The sequence below is a fragment of the Cupressus sempervirens genome, chromosome 11 (genome assembly GCF_028749045.1).
Source record: "Cupressus sempervirens isolate cs-2001-9-10 chromosome 11, ASM2874904v1, whole genome shotgun sequence".
Classification (NCBI taxonomy): Eukaryota; Viridiplantae; Streptophyta; class Pinopsida; order Cupressales; family Cupressaceae; genus Cupressus; species Cupressus sempervirens.
This window is the reverse complement of record NC_143128.1, coordinates 86,216,236-86,238,430: the sequence shown is the minus strand read 5'-3', so window position 1 is coordinate 86,238,430 and position 22,195 is coordinate 86,216,236. Positions and strand designations below refer to the sequence as shown.

The 22,195-nt window shown below is 36.2% G+C and overlaps 1 protein-coding gene across 1 annotated transcript in view; it reads left to right on the top strand.

Moving 5' to 3' along the window:
• The window catches only part of LOC149528341 (Tetratricopeptide repeat (TPR)-like superfamily protein), a 46,953-nt gene extending 36,289 nt beyond the window's left edge, over positions 1-10,664 (top strand). The window contains exons 2-5 of the mRNA XM_089808923.1: positions 7,348-7,399; positions 7,692-7,981; positions 9,563-9,709; positions 10,029-10,664. Coding sequence (XP_089665049.1) covers positions 7,348-7,399; positions 7,692-7,981; positions 9,563-9,709; positions 10,029-10,307 — 768 coding nt within the window. The 3' untranslated portion in view covers positions 10,308-10,664. The remainder of the gene's footprint in view (positions 1-7,347; positions 7,400-7,691; positions 7,982-9,562; positions 9,710-10,028) is intronic.
• The last annotated feature ends 11,531 nt before the right edge of the window (positions 10,665-22,195 follow it).

Here is a 22,195-nt window from a genome sequence, read left to right as displayed (position 1 = left end):
CTAGAATTTTCTTTCAAAATATTTACACAAGAAGATGACAGGGGAATGGTAGGCATTTGAGAAGTGAAGTTAAAAGTTTGGGCTAATAAAAGATTCCTCAAGGATGGCAGAGTAGTGTCCCTGAGGATAAAATCTTCAAGCACAGCAGATTTCTGCCCCCTCCATATGAAGGCTCATCCAAGGATTACCATGCAGCGATTTTAATAAAAAATGGCCAAACAATTAAAATTGTCATTTTACCTCAACCAAGGTGGCGTAAGGGAGCTGAAAATTAATTAATTTAGATGTTTTTCATTGGATCAAAGAAACCAAGTCGGCCTGCCTAGAGGGTTGGGCCTTTTCAAATCCACGTTGTCCATATATAAGGAGGGAGTGGAGATTCATTTTTCAACATCAAACCAAGTAGATTTATCTCTGCCATTGACACAGAAATATCTTCCTAAGAAAGCAGCAAATTATATGATTTAGAAGACAGAGAAGTCTCTCTTACAAGGTGGCAACTGATCTGATTCTTCTTAAGGCAGAAATTTTGCACATAAGGGGAGATTTTTCTTCGAAATCAGGGATGAAGCATGGCAGGAGAAGTAAAAGTCTCAGCATGTCATACATTGGAAAACTCATTTACAGTCCAGATTTTAAAAGAATATTACAAGAATATGATTATTATATCAAAATTAGAACATGGGATTTGCAAGAAAATGAAGGATTTAGTCCTAAACTTGAAGGAATCCTTGAGTAAATCCTTTTGTTTGGTGTTAATTGATTTCATAAAATTTTCAAATTACTTTCATTCCATTACTTGAAGCAAACTTAATGCAACCTCTTTATTGTTGTTTTGCAAGGTGAATTGTTGTTAGGGAAGCGAAGAGTGGCTTGGAAGGTGAGACATGGAAACTAAAGACTTCAAGCAAGCTCAATCCCAAGAGTTCAAGCACGAGGAGATAGGCTAAGCTCAAGGACTCTAGATGAGAAGAAAGGATTTAGAGGCAAATTATGAATGGACAAATTCAAGGCAAGATGAAGATCAAGTTCACGAAGATGCAACTGAAGGAAGAAATTTCCATCAACTTGAATTTCCTTCAGAAATCCAAGCTCACTTTGAAGGAACCAAGTGCCCAAAGACTTCATGACTTCAAGAAGTTGAATATTCGAGTTTGCGAGTACAAGTAGGTTCGAATCATGGCAATGAGAAAATTTATAAGAATGAAAGATTGAGAAAATTTGAGAAGATGAATCAATTTGGGAATATGCCATCACAATTGAAGGCTTGATAATGCTAAGTATCAATAGATTTTTTGCCATCACCAAAAGATTGGTCAATTCTACAAGATAAGGATGCTGAGGTGGCACCCACTTGTCTTCTACCAATTAGAGAATTCTAGTTCAAGCATAGTGAATCATGTTATGCCAAGTGTACAATTTCTCTTTGGATCTCAAATGCATTGTAGTTTTCTTATTGGCCCACAGGGTGGTGTCTTAATGTAATTGGTTGATATTAGGGTTTGTAGGGATTAATCTTGGCCTTCTCATTTCTAGTTCATAAACTTCGGAGATAAGATTAGGTTAGCTAAGGGAGAGACTTGTTGAAATTGTTTCCATAATGCTATCAAAGTGATTGATGATTCATTGTTGGTTGCCATGGTGGATTAATTAATGCTGCTTTGAAATGTTGCATGGTTTCTTCGATCCCTCACTTGGAGTAGATTTTATTTCATGTTGTTTAGAAGTAGTTTAGTTGGATGAAACAAATTGTTGATGTTTACTTGATTGATTTGAATAAACTAGGCCACTAGCCTCTTATTGATTGTAAGTGTGCCTTGTATGGTGAGATAGTGATTGTACTTTACTTCAATTGATATTTAATCTTTACTTTGCATCCATTGATGGGATTGAAGAGGAGGTATTGATTTGAAAACCATTTGAGCATACCTTAGAAGCTTGCACTAGGTAGGTAGAGTCGCTAACAAGATTGCATCTAGTAGAGTCCAAGCTCATCCATACTTACATTCCTAATTAGAAGTAGAAGTTAAGTTGAGAAGTTCAAGGTTTGAAAATCAAAACCATATTTTCATTGCATATTGTGAAGCCAAATTTGTAGAAACAATTTATGTCCATTGAATGAATAGCATATATCCCCTTAGTGTTTCCATTACATTATTTCACTAGGTGATAATCCACGATAGAAGGACATTTGAAGCTATTTCATGATCTTACTTTACAAGCTTCGCATGTTCAAGAGAGAATTGGAGATTTGGTATTTCATCTCGGAACAATTAAGTATTCGATTTTGTATGTTGTAATGGAAAAAAATCACATCAACATGTCCAATGGTTGTATGTTATATCTTTGTCCTCTCCTCTAATAACTTCATGTTGAGATTCCACAAATTCTCCATCCATGCATCTACTCTTCACAATCTTCATATTGAGTTGTTACTCTTTAGAAGTGGCTACTATAGATGACGAATTCTTGATTTGAGTGATAAAGAATGTGTCAAGTTTAACTCCAAACCAAGCTTATCAACTTGATTTTCTGATTCTTGAAGGGCCATTTGAGTACTCTTCCAGGAATCCATAGTAGCTTTAAGCTTATCAACTTCGTCTTCTTATCTTCTCAATGCATCAAAATATATTTCATCAAGCTGGAGGAGATGATCTCTATCTGAAAGTAGGTGTAGGTGATTTGATTTCATCACAACCAGAGCTTCTTTGATTGTCTGTAAGTTTGCAAGAGATAATTTTCCTTCAAGGACTTTTTCCCTCCCTTGAGTCTTCCGAAAATAATCTGTCATCCTACGAGTTTCATCAATGTGAGTTAGAGTTGTAATAATCATGTCTTCGTTTAACCTCAATTGACCCTCCAAGTGATGTGACTCTTGAGTTTTAACATCTTCAAACAAATATTCTGATGTCTTTATAATCATGCCATTCAGCAACAGCTCCCTCCACAACATCTTTTCCACAGAACTCAGATTTTGAGGTTAGGTCATCATTAAGCTCAATCAAAGAATCACCAACACAACCATGAGTAGAATCATTTTTCTCATGCTCTTGTTTGACTGTTGATAAGAGAATAGACTATGAGAATCTGAATTTCCAACTTTTACCACATACTTATCAATCCTCTCTTGGCTGGCCTCAATACAAGACTCTTTATGACAAAGAACTGCTGGTCAAACTCAAAAATTTAAAATCATATTCATGCCTTTTTAAAATGTCTTTGTTGTCCTTTATTGCGTCTTCTTCCTTGGCAGATTGGTTCTTCACAAGTTTTGCCCTATGGGCTCTGTCCAGCTGAAAGTCACATGTTCTTTCAGCTGCCTTGGCTGTCATTGAACTGATCTATTGCTTGCACCTCCTTAGCTGCTGTTATATTTGTTGTGTTCAACCAATTCCATGGTGAAGCATCAATGCCAAACCAAACTATATCAAATTGCAGGAACTTCTTGTTAGGCATTCTCTTAGTCTCTACAATCAGCTCTCTTAGACAATACACTTTATATGTGTAAACAAGTATTCCTCCAAATTCCAATGTAATCATGCATATGAAACAAGGGAAATTAATCTTACTACATGACCAAATTTCTGTATTGCTTTCATATGCATGAACATCATCATTATCCAAATCATAAATGATTCCTTACCAATAAGATGTAGAGTTGTTTCAAGAAAAGAAGCATTATTAGAATTCATAACTCTGGTCAATTGATGCTGGTTTGATGAACCCTGTGAAAGCATTTTCTTCAACCTTGTGGTTGCCATGAGACTTGTATGTTCTCCACTTGTAGATGCAATAGTTGATTCGTACTTGTCCATATCCTCATGTGGCTCAAGTGAACTTGTGAACACGGCTTCATCCTTCTTGGGGCTTCCACCTGTTCTGCCAGGAGTCCAAGCTTCTAGACATTTTGGCTGATTTTTGTCTTTTCCTTGATCATTTGTAGCCTGCAAGTCACAAGCAAGCAAGTTCTCTTTCTTTACCATCTTTTTTTCAATAGTAACTTTTGAGTTTTTGTCTCTCCTCGGTCACCATTTGTTGTTTCCATTGTGGGCTGGCCTTTTGCTTTGTTTCAGCAGTCCCTTGGACCCTCTTTGTGGGCTTTCGTTGGACATTAATAAATTTATCTTATCTTCCGTGAGTATTTCTTTAGGCTCTTCACTCTTCTCATTGCTTTTAGTCTCTCCACCCAACTCGTCTTTAAAATAATACTCCAATCACCATACTTAGAACTTGTGTCTTTCGTAAGCTCCTCAAGGTTTTGATCCTATTCTATATCCACAGGCATCAACTCCCTCTTGACTTAGACACATTTGGACATTATTTTGACTCTTATTGAGATTCTAATTCAAATCTCATTTCCTCTTTCCTTTTTCACATGTAGTACCTATCAAAATATTGGGTGGTTTGACATCCTAAGGTTAATCTGAGTATTCATCAAAAACTCTAATAATCCTGTCATTCACGGGTATAATATTTCCTGTCAGATTTAGATATATTTGAATTGCTAGTAGATTCTTAAACTTTTGATATTTATTATGCCATACAGCAATTTTAGAAGCCACAATTTCATTATCCCTTGCTTCCATTTCTGTAATCAACCTTAGCATCCCACAGGCTAGCAGGATCTTGGTTTTGATACCGCAGTAAGAACCCTACTATAATTTCACCCAAATCACGTATTCCGCTACATACAGATTTTGTCAATCACTTTGCATAATTCTAAGAAGGGTTCTATTGAAGATATGTTTATGCAATATGGTACTGGTTTCATTCTATAAGAAGCATGGCATATTCAAAACAAAGCTGTGATGTTTCTTTCAATTGGTGGCAGATTATTCATAACAAAATAGCTATACACAAGAATCCCGAAACAACATTTCATCTATTCAATAGCTGACTGCAGTATTGATTCACAGAGCTAAAAACAGAGATATATCTGAAATTGATTGTCTGACCTCAATGAGCAGAAAACTGTTAATTCTGGGTGCTTGATACTGACAGAACCTTATACATTTAACGGACTTTAGGTTTTTGACTTCATGTACTTAGCATGAGCTTTTATCAATGTTTACAACAAAGGAATTGGACCAGCAACTACATATGATTCAGATGTGTTCAGCCAATTAATGAAGGACCAGGAATGGTATTGAAATTTAGAATTTCAGTGATCGCACTCTAAGCAATCCACCTGTTGCCAAATACTGATGTTGGATGTTTTAGGGCACCAAGAGTGGCAGACCAAGATTGGGATTGTAATTCAATCAAGCAGACAGATAAGCACCTTGCTAATAATATAGAAGGTCCCTTTATTTATGATAACTGATAATGTGGAAGAACAAGATAATACTGAACCTCAATATCTACAGATACCTTATCACTGCAAATTTTTTTCTATTAAAGACTTCACAAATTCAACTCCAGTCTAGACTCTTTTACCGATTCACCTCTTTTTTGGAAGAGCTAGGTTTTCATCCAACTTTCTTGTCAAGCTCTTGAAGGTTTTTGTTCCCAAAAATCATTAAACATTTATAAAATCTATCACATGCCTTATTTCCTCCATCCCACCTCCTTATAAAGAACTCCAAGGAGCATCTAGAATATTATGCCAACTTTACCGACTTAATTATTAATCATATTTGGAGAGCTCTATTTAACAAAGTAACATTTTCTGACATTTTATTATTATTTACTTAAATTAATTAATAATAAGTCATCATTTGAATAATCCATTTATTTTTCGACAACTTAATAAATATCAATTTAATTAATTGTCACCTTAAAAATTGGGGACATTACATTAAATCATCGAACTCTAGCATACTTTTTCTACCTGGGTATAAATGATTTATATTTCCCATCTTCGTTTGAAGGCTAAAAGGTCTTTATTGCCATAGAAGATGAATCAGGTTGAACCATAACCTTGACTATTTGACAATTCCTTTGTCTCTTATGAGCTAGCATGATCCATAGAATTGATCTACAGCGGCCATGTGACTGCATTCATCCTTTTTAGGACATAATGAGCACATGAGCTCAATCTGAAAGAAGAATGCCTGAGCAAAATGAGCACTGTGATTATTGCGAAAAAGGGCTGGGAGGTCTCACAGAGGACTGAAACTAGTGGAGGAAAGAAATGCCAAAATTACAAAGTGAATTCGAGCCTCAAATACTGGTGGGGACTTGGGAGGACAATTCATCATATTGGGAGAGTGGTTGGGGTAGTCTGAAAATGTGACCTGTGTTTGCAGGTTGTGCTGCATCCAATGCACCAAGTGTATGCCTTAAGTATTTTCCCCTTAGCTCAACAGATCTGATTGATATTTAATAGAAATTAGAGACCTTGTACCACATTTTTTCCTCAAAACTGAGTTCTCAAACTTACTTTGTCTAACTTCATATTTGTTCTTGATATCCTTTTGCTGGATGGATGAACAAGCGTCCAGAGGAGTCACAAATCAAGGCATAGAAAAAATTGTTAAAGTCAAGATGCAACAAGAGAAGTGCACCAGATAGTTATCAATTTGACTTTAAATATCTTTAATAATTAACTCACAAACTAGAGTCTGGATTTTGTCAAAATTATATCTGCTTCTATGGTCGTTCAGGGTATGTGCAGAATGAAAAATTAAGAAACCAATTATTATCCTGACATTTATTTAAGAAGACTGTACCAGACTAAAGCTTTCACTTGTGCTTTCTTTAAGAGATGCAATACTCTATGGAACATACAAGTTCTGGAGATAAATGGATTAGAAGGGGATAACCACTCTTTTCTTCTGAGAGTATACGAGAAATCCAACTGACTGAATATTGAAATCCTCTTTTTTCATTATCACTTTAGGTTTCTTTTGTATATGAAGATCAATTATCTTCCTCCTTTACTTTTCTTGAAATTTGTTTCCTGATTCTATGTTAGAAATCTTTTGGTTCACTCTGCTCTGCACTTGCGGCCATATAAAAGACTGACATGCCCTTGCGGCCATTTGGTAGATGTTGAATTTTCTATCTCCTGTGCATATTTTCTCCGGTCTAATTTTATATAATAAAATTTTGTTCAATAAATAAGGCACCATCCTTTTACAATGATTATAAAATGAGGATTTTGTCATTTTGCTAGTTCTTATCTCATTTCTTGTGAAACAGAAACCGTTCAAAGTATTTAATCTGAGCAATTTTTCTATGGCTTTTTTTAGTCTTATTTTATTTTAGCTTGAATTTTCCTTCTGATAATGTCACATTGTTAAGCATCTATACATCTTAGAATGTGTTCTTGTAGTACCCTTTTCTATTAATTAACCAAAAAGGCTGATGTACTTTTTCATTGTTTCTGTTGTTGGAGGAAAACAGTTATGTGGGGCAATGGGAAATCTGCAAACTATGTCTGTAATCAATCTAAAAGGTAAAGATGTCTCCACATTAATCTTTTGGAGTTGATGACTCTTTGATTGGTGATTTTCTGAAACTCATCTTAACTTGTTTGAGGATGATGAGACACCCCATCTCCCGTACTTGATATTGGCATTCTTTTTTTTTTCCAGCATTGCAATTTTCTTTTCTCTGGGAACACGATAAAGTTTTTTGGCTTCTGGTTTTGACTTCTGTGCTACTTGTTTAATTTGAGTGTGCCAAATTACATAATTTTGATTTTTATCAGTGATTCACCAACCACATCCTATGTTTGGGCCTTACAGATTCCAAAATGAATATACATTTAGAGGAGGATCACAAGGGAAGTGAAGAATATCAGCCTTGGGCTTGGATGTTTCTGCCTGGACTTTCTTCTGCCTTATGTTTGGCAGAAGTTGCATATGCTAGCGAAGGAGCCTCAAATGAAGTTTTTCTGGTTGGTGAATTATTTGAATTTGGAATACAACTGATTTACCTCGGTGCTTTACTTGCACTTCTTGGAATTGGAAGTTTTTTTGTTGTTCGACAAATACTTGTTCGTACAGAGCTCGAAAATGCTGCCAAAGAATTACAGGTGAATCCATTTTCTGTGTGCCACACGTTTATGATTTGTCAAATCTTCTTTTAGGGTCATTTGATGTAAGATATCCTCTGAAGTGTACCATTATGGTACGGGAATTTTCTGTTTTACCCAACATTTCATGTAACATGTATTCTGACATTTCACCCCAGACTGGTAGGTTTCTCTTTCTATGAATTGACTGCAGCAATGATTTAGGTGTGGGATGATATAACCATTTAAATCTTTTTTCTGTGTTAATGCTGTTTTTACATTACAGTCTGCAAAGTTTGAAAACATATTTATAAGTGAAGTTGTAAAGCTTTTGGAGAAAACTTTGTGGCAGACTCTTGCATCAAGGTTTTGCGTCGTACTCTGTGACCCATCATCAAGACAACAAAAAGGGAGAGAGACTTGCAGATTCTAGATTCACAGATATAATATTCAAAATGCGAAAAAGTGTATTTGGTCACCAATGGAGATGCAGGGGGCAGCAATGGCCTTAACTTTTAACCTTCATACTCGATTTCTTGAAAACAAAAGATATTGAAGGTATAGTTAAATTGGAAATAGAAAACAATTCAAAAGTTGTGCATCCTATCTAAATTTAATATCAAACAAGGAAAATCAAATTTTGAAGTAATAATTGTAAAGATACACCGTCTAAAGTTGTTGAACCTAATTATGCATAAATTAATGGAGCACTCCTTGACTTTAAACATGGAAGGAAGAATGAAGAGTTGGAACATCAGGCAAGCTTTAACGGGGAATGATGTCTTAAGGCTTAATCAATTGAAAGGAAAGAGGAAAAATAATAGAACAGAGAAGCTCATTGAAATGAAACAAACGGAGAAGATCAGTGTACAAATAATATATTTTCAGGTCATTTGTTTTTTATGGAGTTTATTGGTGAACATGAGGGGTTGACTACACACCCCTCATCCTTGTTAAGATTGTTTACTCAATGGCTTCTCTTAAGTGTCTTTTGAAGTAGTTATCTTCTTCTGCTAAGATCTTGATATCTTCACTACAAATGTTATACTTTGTCTTGGCAAATTGTTCTGTTAGGTCTGATTTGTTAGCTAGCCCAAACTTTATGTCAACTCCATTCTCTTTGATTTTAGTTCCTATGGAACAATTTTTTTCCTCTGATTTACTAGAGAAGTTCTTCTTTACACAAAAATAGATCATACAACATATGCTAATGTCAACTTTGAAACCTTATTAGCATCTGTAATTACAAAGATAATAATTTATAAAATTTAATTATTATTATAAAAGAAATTATCAAAGATATCTTGTAAAATATCACCTTTAACATCGAACAATGAGTAACAAGCAATAGTTTAAACTTGTTGAGTATGAGGTATTTTTTTAATTCAACAAAACATGCATCCTAAGAATACGAAATTGATAAATTCATTGCTTGTTACAAATGATAAATTTATATGCAAAGGAAGGGCCTGGATATATGATTTGATAGGGTGCCTGTCATACACTTTATGATGAAAACAGTCAAGGAAACATCTGGCCAACTATTTACAGATTTTAATAAATTGTTTTCTTAAATCATTTTTTTTGAGTGTTAACATGCAGGAGCGTGTCCGAACTGGGGAAGCCAGTGCATTAGAATACTTTGAATTGGGTGCTGTAATGTTGAGGAAAAAATTCTATTCCCTTGCTGCTAAATATCTTGAGCAGGCTATTGAGAAATGGGAGGGAGATGTTCAAGATCTAGCACAGGTGGATTTTTGGTTCCCAGATATTCTTTCATATTATCCTTCTTGTGAAAGGAATTTTCTTAAGGTTAAAATTGCATCTTCAATAGTCTCTGCATTATTTCAAATTTTACGTATCAATTTGAATTTAAAGTAATTTTCTGTTCGTAGACATTTGTTTAGGGGAGTGTTTGTGATTTATAGCTTGGATATTATTAGGCTTTTTTAATAATAATTTTTAAGTTTTGTTTGGCATACACTGTTCCATGTAAGCCCACTTTCTGTAAGTTCTTTTTTCAATTGATTCAAAAGGATCTTTTGTTTTTCTGGTATCTGCTATTCAGGTCCACAACACTCTTGGCTTTAGTTATGTAAGTGAGGGCAAGACAGATAAGGGTATTTCCCAGTTTGAGATGGCTGTGAAGCTTCAGCCAGGATATGTGACAGCTTGGAACAATTTGGGTGATGCATATGAGAAGAAGAAGCAACTGAGGGCTGCTTTAAAAGCATATGATCAAGCGCTTCTGTTTGATCCAAATAATAAAGTTGCGAGAACATGTCGAAATTCTATCAAGGAGCGTCTTGACCTGTTTGAGGGAATTCCTTCTAAATCAGAAAGATAGCAAAACATGCAAGCAGCGGAAGTTAGACCCTCTTGTATTTATATTTTTGGGATAGCATAGACCATTTTTGAGTATTGGATAAAGTCTTTATCCTTTTGAGCCTATGATTTTTATAATATGGGTTGCTTTTATGATTGCTCAATTAAATATCATAGCCCACTCGTAAGCCATAAGGTGAAGACATAAATTTGGTTTCAACTGACAAGAATTTGGGCTGTGAAGGTTCTGTAAAATCTCTTTCTTTGTCACATGCATGGCTAGAAGTTTAGAGCTGGAGGAGTCTGTAAGATAGTGAATGCTCTTCCAGAAGCTAGGATGCAAATATAACAAACTAAATTAAATGGTTGTTATAGCTTTGATGACGTATTTATCCTGAAAGTAAGGTTAGTATAGTGAATGCTATTCAGAAGCTAGTATGCAAATATAACAAACTAAATTAAATTCTATAGCTTTGATGGTACATTTATCATGAAAGTAAAGCTAACAATTTGTTCAACACATCAATCTGGACAAGAACAATACATCATTGGTCAACATTCAAGCTCACTAACAAGCACACATTCCATCTTCACATAGGTAAGTACTAGAGAATTGTTGAGATAGCTGCATAATGTCTTTCTGGTATCAAACAAGGACAATGGTATGGATTATTTTACCCCATATTAGGAAAGGCAATCTGTTTACATACAAAATTGTGACAAATAAAATCTTTGGAAAGGAAGCTTGTAGTACTATTATACATCATTGAGTACAGTCCTAGTGAAAAAATTGCAATCATATAACTTCAGATTAAACTCTTAACATCTAACAAAAAAGTAGAACCGTATAACCTTCACGCTAACTACCAATATACTAATTTGCCAACTTACTAGAAGTATTCTAAGAGCTTTATGGTTTGTTTCCTTGAGTGGCTACATCAAATTATCATTGTTCTCTTTTCAAATGTGTAGAAAGTCCATACACTTTTTTTTCTTTATATCATTATTTGATGTTTGGATCACTATTGCATTCAAATTTCATTCACAAATTGCCCACAGGCATACATCTTTTCTTGGCACAATATTTGCATATTGAATTCTTACGCTGAGAGTGCACTTGTTGCTCCTTGGATTTGCTCACCCTTGAGTACATTCCCTTACATCCTTATCTTCTTGAATTAAAACCATCACAAAGCGAGGCCTAGATATGTTGCACAGTATAGATGAGAGCCTTAACCTTACATTTTTGTAAGCTTTGTGGTCTTTGCAAGCATTTGTTATTCCTCCTTTCATTGCCTCAAACTATAGAAGGCAAATAAATTCACTTGTGTAAATTCCCCATCCTTCACACTAGGTCAACTAATTATCCTATTTTTGTGAAGTCTGAATAGATAGACTTACAATAAAGTTTCTTCATAATGGAGTGAGATATGTTACTAAGGATATCTAGAGACCAATATCTAAGAGGCAAAAGATACCCAAGCAACGACCAGAGAAGACTATTGCAACAATTGATAGTCAAATGGAGGACACATCGATATCATGAAGGAGGACTTTCCATGGTTTATTGATAATCAAACATTCTCCCCCATTAGAACACACACACACATGCACACAGGCACACACGCATGCATAGGCACACACACGCACATGCACACACGTATAGGCATAGGCATCCACACAGGCACACGTGCACACATGCACGCACCCACACAGGCACACACAAGCACACACAGGCACACACACACGCATAGGCACACCCATGCATAGGCACAGGCACAGGCACAGGCACCCACAGAGGCAGACGCACACACAGACACACAGACACACACACACACACACACACAATGTCAATCCAATAACACTTACAAACAATAATGAAGAGCTGGTGATTAGTAACGCTTACAAAAAAAACATATTTTCTATGCAACAATGGACAAAATAGAACGTTGAGTTGATATAAAGGACTAAACACAAAGTTTGGTTGAGAAGATAACAAGTTGAATTGGCTAGGGTCTTAGAGCTAGCAAAAATTTGGGGTTTGAGGTCCCAGCTGAGAGTTGTCAGATTATGACCTCTCCAAGTCCAAGGATGTACATGGATGGATTGGAATTTGAGCTCTCCAACTTCAACGTCACTCAACATTGATTTTCTTCCATGTGCCTTTCATTTCTCTCCTTGGATTCTCAGCCCAAAATGTGAGATTAATTCATAAATGTTTTGCTTGATAGATTTGATTTCATGCCTCAGATGGAGAAATTTCCCTTTTTGCCAACCCAAATCAGACGTCATGATTGGAAACCTTGTACTTACACTAAAAGCTCATATTATGTCAAAATGTGGTGTATCCTTGAGGCAGGAAGTTTGGGGGTTGACTTCCCAACTTGGACTTGGGAGGTTGAAATCCAACCTCTTCAAGTGCCAGGTGAGGTTGGAATCCAACCTCTCTCCAAGTGCCAACTTCATGTCTTTTTAAATTTGAATTCACTGTCACCTTGTCTTGAAACAACTCTACTCATTTATCACCGTCTTTGTTGTGGGGGAATTTGATCTCCTAAAAATGTTGAACTTAATTGTGTCTTTTCTTCATGATTGCAGGTTTGATCACAATGCATTCATGGAAAGATTGATCCTCAACCATCTTGAATCAGATTTTTTCAGTGGGGAATCATGATTTACACCTTGAAACCCCCATATTTTCATGCAAGAAGTCACTTGGATTTGAAATTTGATCAAAATAGGATGGAATTTTGGGGACTATGTCCTTATGTAGTTGGGTAGGTTAGATTTTGATTGGCCCAAGTAAAGGGTTGTACTTGGGGAGGTCGAATTTCGACCTGTCCAAGTACAACCCTTTACTTGGGGAGGTTGGATTTTGACCTCTTCAAGTACAACCTTTTCCAAGTTGTCTTCTGCCTTGGCTTTCCAAAGTATATGCTTTCCTTATGCAACTTCATAAATTTACCTCTCCTTTTCCTATTCTTCTTTCTTAATCACTCTCCAAAAGACATCAGAATTCCAAGTTTTCATGCTCCAACTTTAACTTATGGTTGCATGTTGACTTTATATCGAAAAGTGGTCTCCATTGTCATCCTAATTGCAACTCTCCATCTCCACTAAACCTCCATCTCTCTCGGTGATTAGATCTCAAACTTAGATCAACTTCCCCACCATCATCTCAAACTCAACCTTCACTAACACTTGACTAAGTGTTGGGTTCCTCACTCACAAATTCATCTTATCAAGTGCCTTGACTCTCAGGTCTACATGATATGCACCTAAAGTTACTAAAATTCATCTCATTGACCTGGAGACTACCAAAGATGGTAATAAACTAAAGCTTGTGAGTGCTAATTATGGCCCTCTAAATCCACACATACTTCAACATGATCATTACATGTCACAAACATCTCGAAATGAGCATGGGATTGTCCATTCGGTAAATTTGCACAAGGCGATTTGTTGCCTTCTAACTATATGGAGTTTTACTATTCACTCTCAGGATTGAGAGATCAGTAACCAGACCAAACTAGTACGAAGGATTTAGAAGAATGCAAATGCAAAATAATTAATTTTTTTGATGTTTTTTCGAATTCAAAGATATTAGATTAATCTAATTACAATAGAAAGTAATAATTAAATGAATGCAATTTAGTCTAAATGATGAGCATATGAAAGCAAGAGAAATTCAAATGCAAGGCACTTGAGTAGTCAAATTAGCATCAATTCAAACATTTCATGTGCATCCTCCAAAATGAGAGATTGAAGGTTTCTTTTATAGAACCTTGGACTTGATCAATGGTCAAGATCGAACTGCATGGACCATCCTGACTGAAGGTGAGATTGAGTCCTCCATTTTTAATGGGGTTGAATGAGATGAAATAGGGGATAACATTGATCCATTCAAATATGTGCTCATAATTATATTTCTAAATAATTAAATAATTAGTTTCAATAATTATGAGGAGCATATTTGAATTAATCAATATTATTTTCCTTTTTCATGTGAGATGAAATAGGAAAGGATATTGATCCATTCAAACATCTCATCATAATAGAATATCCTAATTAAATAAATAATTAGTTTGATAACTTATGATATATGTATTTAATTAAATTAATGTATTTTAATTCCTCCTTTATTGTATTAGCAAAAGGGGTAGATTTAATTAAATTAAAGTACTTAGGACTTATAATTAAATTAATAGATTAATTTAGCTATTTCAATTAATATTTAGGAATTAAATAAATTAAGTGATTAATACAAATTAATGATTTTATGCATTTGACACTTAGGTCAAGTAGAGATGATCAAGATTAGAAATGCCTAGTACAATAGAACTTAAATAAGATTTGATAAATCAAAATTGGTTTAGAATACCAACGTGCCAATTTAGGGGTATTACATTTGCCCCTCTTTAAATAAATGCGCGAGAAACACTTTGATTCAAAGAAATTAAAAGGCTGAAAATATAGACCAAGAGCTGAGATTGGTTTCGAGATTGATGATAGACAGACCAATTGATGAGATTTTTAAGGTTATCTCCAGAACAAAGCTTAGCCTTAGGGAATCCAATAGAACACCTAGATACTGATATGAAAGAACAAATGTTGCCAAAATTCACAGAATTGTTCTCAAAACAAGATTCAATTCTTAGGACTTAGAGTTAAAATGCCTCGATACTTGTATATGAAATGCAAAATATAAATGAACTCATAGCTCATGTAGGTTTCAAATTTGTTGTTAATGATAGGTGTTCTGTGAAATTAAAAAAAGACTAACCTAGGATCGAAATGCTTGTGCAGTCAAGAAGAAACATGATACTTTGAAGAAACCAACAACTTCTCATTGTAGACACCTAAATCTTTTAGAAAATAAAGTATTTTTATTTTCTGAAAAAGTCCCTAATGACATCATCATTTATTAATTAATTAATTTATTTTTATGCCATTGAATCCCTTTATCTTAATTAAAAATATTTAATTAAGGAATCCCTCCCAAAAATGTTTAAATCTTATTTAAACATTATTTCCTTATTTATTAATTATTTAATTAATAAATTGACCAAAAATCTCAAAATAAATAATTAATTTATTTTTTGCCCAAAATTTGGCCAATTTCCTTAAGACCACTAACCTCTTCCAAAATCTTCTAATCCTTCTTTAATTTTGATTAAAGGCTAATCCCATCATTTCCTATCCCTAATCCCAACTCAAAATATTTAATTAAGATTAAATATTAATCCTCATGTTTATTAAAAATATTTTAATAAATATCTCCTCAACCCAAACCCTTGAAATAAATAAAATTTTATTTATTTCCTAAAAATCTTATTTATCCTCATCATAGGAAGTTCTAGACTCTTCTAGAAAGTCTTCATCCTCATCCAAAGCCTAGACTCTTCTAGAAGATGTCAATCCTTATCTTTAACCCTAATCCTAATCCCACCCCTAACCTTGTCACATTCCCTAAACATGGGTTAAGACTTGCTAACCCAAGCCAAAGCCAACAAATATCTCCTCCTTCACCCACCCTCATTTATTGCCATCCACTTGCCTATCCCTAAGCTAATCCTAAACCATCCTAATCCATCCTCTAATCATTTGCACAATCTTAAGTAAGCTTAAAACTTTCCTAATCCAACCCAAGTCGAAATTCCTCACCCTCCAACATAAATGACCCTCAAATATCTCTTACACTCTCCTTCAATGCTCTTACAAAGCACTTATGAAGGGTCTTTATGAAGATATTATCCCTTGAGCCTCCTTTGTTGACTCATCCTTGCCCTTTCTTCTATCCTCTCACCTTGTGACACGTGTCACTCCCTGATTGGCTGTAAGGAAGCACAATCCATGTGCTCTCCTCTCATTCAATCTGAGCCCTCCATAAGTTTTCTCCTTTCCTTCCATCTTAGCCCTCCATCCCTCAAGCCTTTTGCCTATAAATTGGATCCTTCCCCTTTGCAAACACAACACAATCTAGAAAGTAAAGCCATAATGCCATTTTGAGAAGCCATTTTTACATCAAATCCATTCACCAAAATTTATCAAAAATCCTCCATTGAAGCCCATTTGAGCATCTTAGCTATTAAACACACCTCTACATCAAGTGATCAGCCTCATTGAGAGAGCCTATCCATGGCTCATATTCTCATTTGAGGACTTCACTTTGTCTCTCATGAAGTTAAGTTAAATTAGTATGCAAATGCTTTTTGATTGTTTTAATTTAGTGTTTCTAACATACTAAAGTAGCATATACATTTTGGCACGCTCGGTGGGACACCACATGGGTCATCTTCATTAGCTATTTTAGTCAAGTTTTGTATGTCATTTGCTAATTTTGGCCAATTTTGCTTATTTTTGTGATTGGTAGGATTGTATAAATTGGTTTTGCAGGTCCACATGAGCATGAAGAAGACAAAGGAACTCATAGTCTATCTCATAGTGTTTGTAGATTTTTTAAGCTTATAGGTGGACGGAGCACTTAGAATTCTTCTTCCTCTTCTTGTCTATATTCTTCTTCTATTCTATCTACTTCTTCTTGAGGGATCTTGGCCTTTTTTTTTAAGGAAGCAAAATTATACACACTTTTTTTTAATTGCTTAAAATAAACCCCCAAATCATACTTAAATCCATTAAAAACTAAAAATTTGCAAAAAAAAAAAAAAACCATCTTTTAACAAGTGAAACTAAACCAATCCAATCATTTGCATCCTTGCAACATCAAGGTTTTAGATGCATTCATGCAAAGTTAGGAACATTTCATTTTTGGAAACTTGAAAAGAACTTCAAGTTTCCATTTCAAAAGGTTCAAAATCAACAACACTAAGTGCACACTAAAATCTAAATCAAACTCAAAGCATCAATCAAGGATAAAATGAACCTCATTTGCAAATATTTTAAAGTTCTTTTAAAAATATCATGAAAACTAAGAGCCCTAAATGGTTGCCAAAATTGTCCTAAAAGCTTTTATTTGTTCCAAACAAATGTCTTGTTGCAAAATCTTGAATGTTTCCTATGTTTTTCATGCATCAAAACAATCTAAGAATATCATTTTTTTAGGCTTAAAACATGCAAACTAGAACACAAAATCTTAAATGAAAACCAAAGTACAAAGAGTCATTCTCACTTTTGAGTCCAAAACAATCTTGAATGATCTAAGGTTAAAACAAAGCACTTCAAAGTTCTTAAAACAACACGCAAAATCTCAATCTCGAATGCTCAAAGGAAAAAACTTGAATGTTTAATCACTTGTCTTTGAATGCATGTTGCTAAAATCACTCTTGAGTGCCATGGATTGAAATTAAATTTTATTTTATTTTATGAATGCATGATTAAAACAAAAAATCCAATCTTGAATACCATAGATCAAATAATCATCTTTTGGGGCATAAAAAGAATCCACATTTTAGAAACTTTCTAAGTTATAAAAACAAATAAAGGCACTTTGAGTCAATTTGTTGTTGGACTCACCCTCTTTAATCACCCATCATTCTAACCATTGGTTGCAATATCAGTGCCATATATGGGGATGGGTCTACGTAAGAAGGTGTTAAGTGCTCTACAAAAATCAAATTCCATTCACTTGAGTTTTTATTGATTTTTCTAAGATAGAAAATTTCTTGAATACACATTAGTCTCGCTAACACTTCATTTGGGCATAAAAATTGAACAAATCTTAATGTGGAGGGCCTCCGAGCGCGCGTTTGAAATCAAGTTTTACACACATCTTTGTTTTGGGCTTAAAAAAAATTCACACTCAATCTTGAATGCCTTAAAGAAAATCAATCGATATTTGACGTGGAGGGCCTCCGGGCGCGCGAGTTTACTTTTTGTTGACCCTAAATCTTCTTGGTGTATTCATTCTTCGATCACTTCTTTTTTGTTGGCACATTTTAAATTGGAATTGAACCTTTGCATCTTAAATCACGTGTATTTTCAAAAGGTCTAAATCAAAAAACTTAAAGCATCAGTTGGAAAAGAACTCTGTCTTTTAGCCCAAGATCATCCAAGTCTTCTCTCCCCTTGTCGTCTTTTGAAGCCATCTTGGGTGCATAAGATTAGGATCCAAAATCTTGTCTTAGCTTTTAGGAGGCCTGCTTGGGGATTTCATCACCCCTTGGGACGACCTCAACTCCAGCGTTCCGATGGAGTATAAAGATCGGGAGGTGAATCCAAAGACACTTCTCTTGGGATCAAAATTCTATCACTCGGGCTAAGGCTCAAGGAACTTTATACCCTTGAGAAGTGAAAGAGGAGAAGTGGGTTACCGCTCCTCTCGGTTGTGTGACATTGTTTTGGTTTCATCTACAGAGTTGGGCCTCACGTACCTTGGGTATATCGAGAACTCCCTAGCTAAACCAACTGTCAGCCTTGTAGAGAACCATCTAGGATGTTAATGTGTTTGAAGTGACTGATCGAAATATTTGTAGAATATACACACTCCACGGCGCAGTTACTGTCTTTTGAGAATCAAAACTTCTATCTGGTTGTTCCTATCTATTGCTTGATCTTTTACTTGTTGAATGAATGTTTTCCAAACTCGGTCAATCCTAGCTTAGGGCACACTTAGCGTAGTCACTGCCTGTTTCAGAAGTTGAACAAAGTTGAAGCAAAACAACCACGATCTCTCAAAACCAAACAGATTTAGGAATTTATGTCAGAACAACCCAAACCCAAACAGAAGTTTCACAAAGCCAAACTCAAGCCATCTCAGGTATATCAAGGAATTTCAGCCAAGAGAAAGGAAGTAACACCAAGCTCTTGAATTACCAAACTCCACAAAGCATAAGACAAAGCTGTCGACGAAGCCCTTCAAGACGCCTAGTTAGATCGCACTATCAGATTTAGCAAACATGTAGGAGTTAACCCTGCTTATGTTTTACCAACTAGGCATGATTTCTATGATTAGGCCCCGTTGTTTCTCCACATCTTCTTGCATAAGTTTCGCTTTAGAGTCATCTTTGTAGGAAAGCCAACCATTCTAGGTTATCCCTTCCTTAGAACCAAACCATCTAGCCAGCAATCAAAAAGTTCACATCCAAGCCTTCAAAATTGTTGTCACATTGCCAGAACTTGCTTTTCCTATCATCTTGCAAATCCACCAGTCTCACCAAGGTTATCCCTCTGATAGAGATTTGTCTAGGGTAATCTAGACTTGTCACTTGTCATCCCTCATCACCTTGAGCTAAAGGTTGGGATCCGCAAGTGGTCAATCTCGTGTTTTTCCTAAGGGATCATCAGTCTATCCTTAAGTTGACACAATCACCACCAAGCTTGCACATAGGAAAGGAGACCTTTTGTGCTTTGGCAACATATCTTTGAAGTTAGAATCCCCAACCCAATCTTCCTTAGGTTTTTCATATAGCTTTGCCTTAGCCTAGGAAATCATTTGCATAGAAAAGCCTCCCCCCTTTGCATCCATCAACATTGTTGCACCTCATCCCTAGGAACATTTTCATGCCATCCCTCACTCGCTTAGCCAAGAAGAAGAAGGAAACAATGGAGCCCTATCATTTGGATCAGACAACATCACTCCCCTTGAGCACTCAACCATCCTTCAGCCTAGAGAACGCCATACCATCACCTATTGACATTGAAGCTTTCATGAACCAACCAGGAAATGCAATATTGGTGAACGCCATTATAGACAAGAACAAAGAAACAATCATGGCAAACTTTCAGAGGGACAACGTAGGAGCCTTTAGTTTTGGAAGACCTCCTCCCTTATTAGATCCTTCTCACCCTCTGTTTGGGTAGCTGCCACCACCCATAGGCTCTTACGATCCAAATCATCCTTTGTATATACCAAAAGAAGAGCCTCAACCCACCTCATATGATCCAACAGACGCAAACATACCAACCTCCACTCAAGTTGAAATCTCCATTCCACAAGCCAATCCAGTGCCCAAAACACCTCATCATTCACTCCCTTCACTATTGCTGCTGCTGCTCTCCAACCCAGCCTTCCAAATCCACCCATCTCCCAAATCAGTGCTAGCATCTTTGGCCAACCTCAGCAATATACAACTAGGATGCCACCCATGGGGTCAAGTAATCAACCTTTCATCACCCTTAGCTTGTTTACCTCATCTCAGAGCACAATTCCATCATTTCCACTAGGTCCTTAGAGCTCAGTGCCATCAGCCACAAATCCACAAGCTACTACCCTCACTCCACAAAGCTATCAAACCCCACAAGCTACTACCAATGTTCTGCCAAGCTCTCAAGTGACCCAAGCTCCTGCCACCACTCTACCAAGCTTTCAAATCCAGCCACCAAGCTATCAAACCCCATCAGTTCCATTTCCAAGCTTTCAATTCCCACCACCTCCACCACCAACTAATCCATTACCTCTTATTACTAACTTCTAGGAGGAAATCCACCACCACCAACCACCAATTACTTGGCCTCTTTTTCCATGCAGATACCCTCCCAAATGGGGGCACAACCCACATATATTGGTCAAACTCCTCAAATCCAAAGTCAAGTTCCACAAGCTCCTCGATCCTTTCCCCAAACTTCACAACCATCTTATACCTTACCTCCACAAAGCAATCCATTTATCCCACAGCCAGCTTATGTTCCTCAATCCCAATCTCAAATCCAATATCAACAACAAGCCTTGCAACACATGCAGCAATATGTGCCACCTCCACCTCAGCAACCCATCATCCACCATTCAGTTGCCCAAGCCATGTACAATCCCTACCAGCCCATACCTCAAAGCCATCCATATTCAATTGTACCATTCAACGCATATCTCCCTCAGAGTGCTCTTATAGTGGAGGCACCACAACCATCACCCATTAATTCAGAATGGGAATCCATGAAGACAACTTTGAAGAACATCCAGGAGGGAAATGACCCAAAAACCTTCAAGTTTGAGAATGTGTGTCCTTACCCATTTGACAGAGCCATTACCATGACACCATTTCCCAAACACTTTGAGATATCCAAGTTTGACAAATTTAGAGGAAAAGGAGACCCTGTCACACATATCAAAGAATTTTACTTGCACTGCCAAGAAGTGGCATACAGTGACGTCTTTCTTTTGCGCCTCTTCCCCAAAAGTTTGGCCAAACCAGCTCTTGAATGGTTTTATAGAATCCCATATGGCACAATCAAAAACTTTGCTGAATTGTCTGAGACATTTGTAGCCCAATATGCCCATCTTTTTGAGATAGAATTATCAGTGGTTGATCTTGTCCACACCAAGAAAAAAGGTGGAGAAAGTCTTGGTGAATATCTGCAAAGATGGCAAACCCTTACCACTCGCATATCTTGCACCTTGCCAGAGCACCATTTGGTGAAAATATTTATTGATAATGTCCATCCCAGCTTGGCTCACCACATGACCATGAACTGTTTGCAGACCTACAAAGATATCAAAGAAAAATGAATGATCCTTGAGCAAGGACTCATTAAAGATGGTGTGGTCAAGATTTACAAGGAAGCCAACCAAAATAAAACACATTCAAATGACAAGTCTAGGTATTGGAACAAAAACAAGCACGTTGCAACAGATGGCGTCATTGACACCAGACATGTGAATATTGTTGGTCCTTTCCAAAATTAGTCCAACCCACCTTATCAACCAAACAATCAACAAGCTATCAACAACCAATAGCAGAATCAACAAAGCTTTCAAAGCCAAAATCCATAGCCCAACTTCAAGGGTCTAACAATCAAGCTAATGCCATCAATGTAGCTGCAGAACCAAAGCCCAAGTTCCAACTTGCACCTCGAAACTATACACCCCTTGGTGAGCCATTGGATGTCATTTTTGAGAAATTAGTCAAGGAAAACCTCATCAAATTTCCTCCTACCCAGCAAATCGACCCAGGCCAATCCAAAGCTACATGGTATAGAGACAATGAGTATTGCAAGTTTCATAGGGTGAAAGGGCAC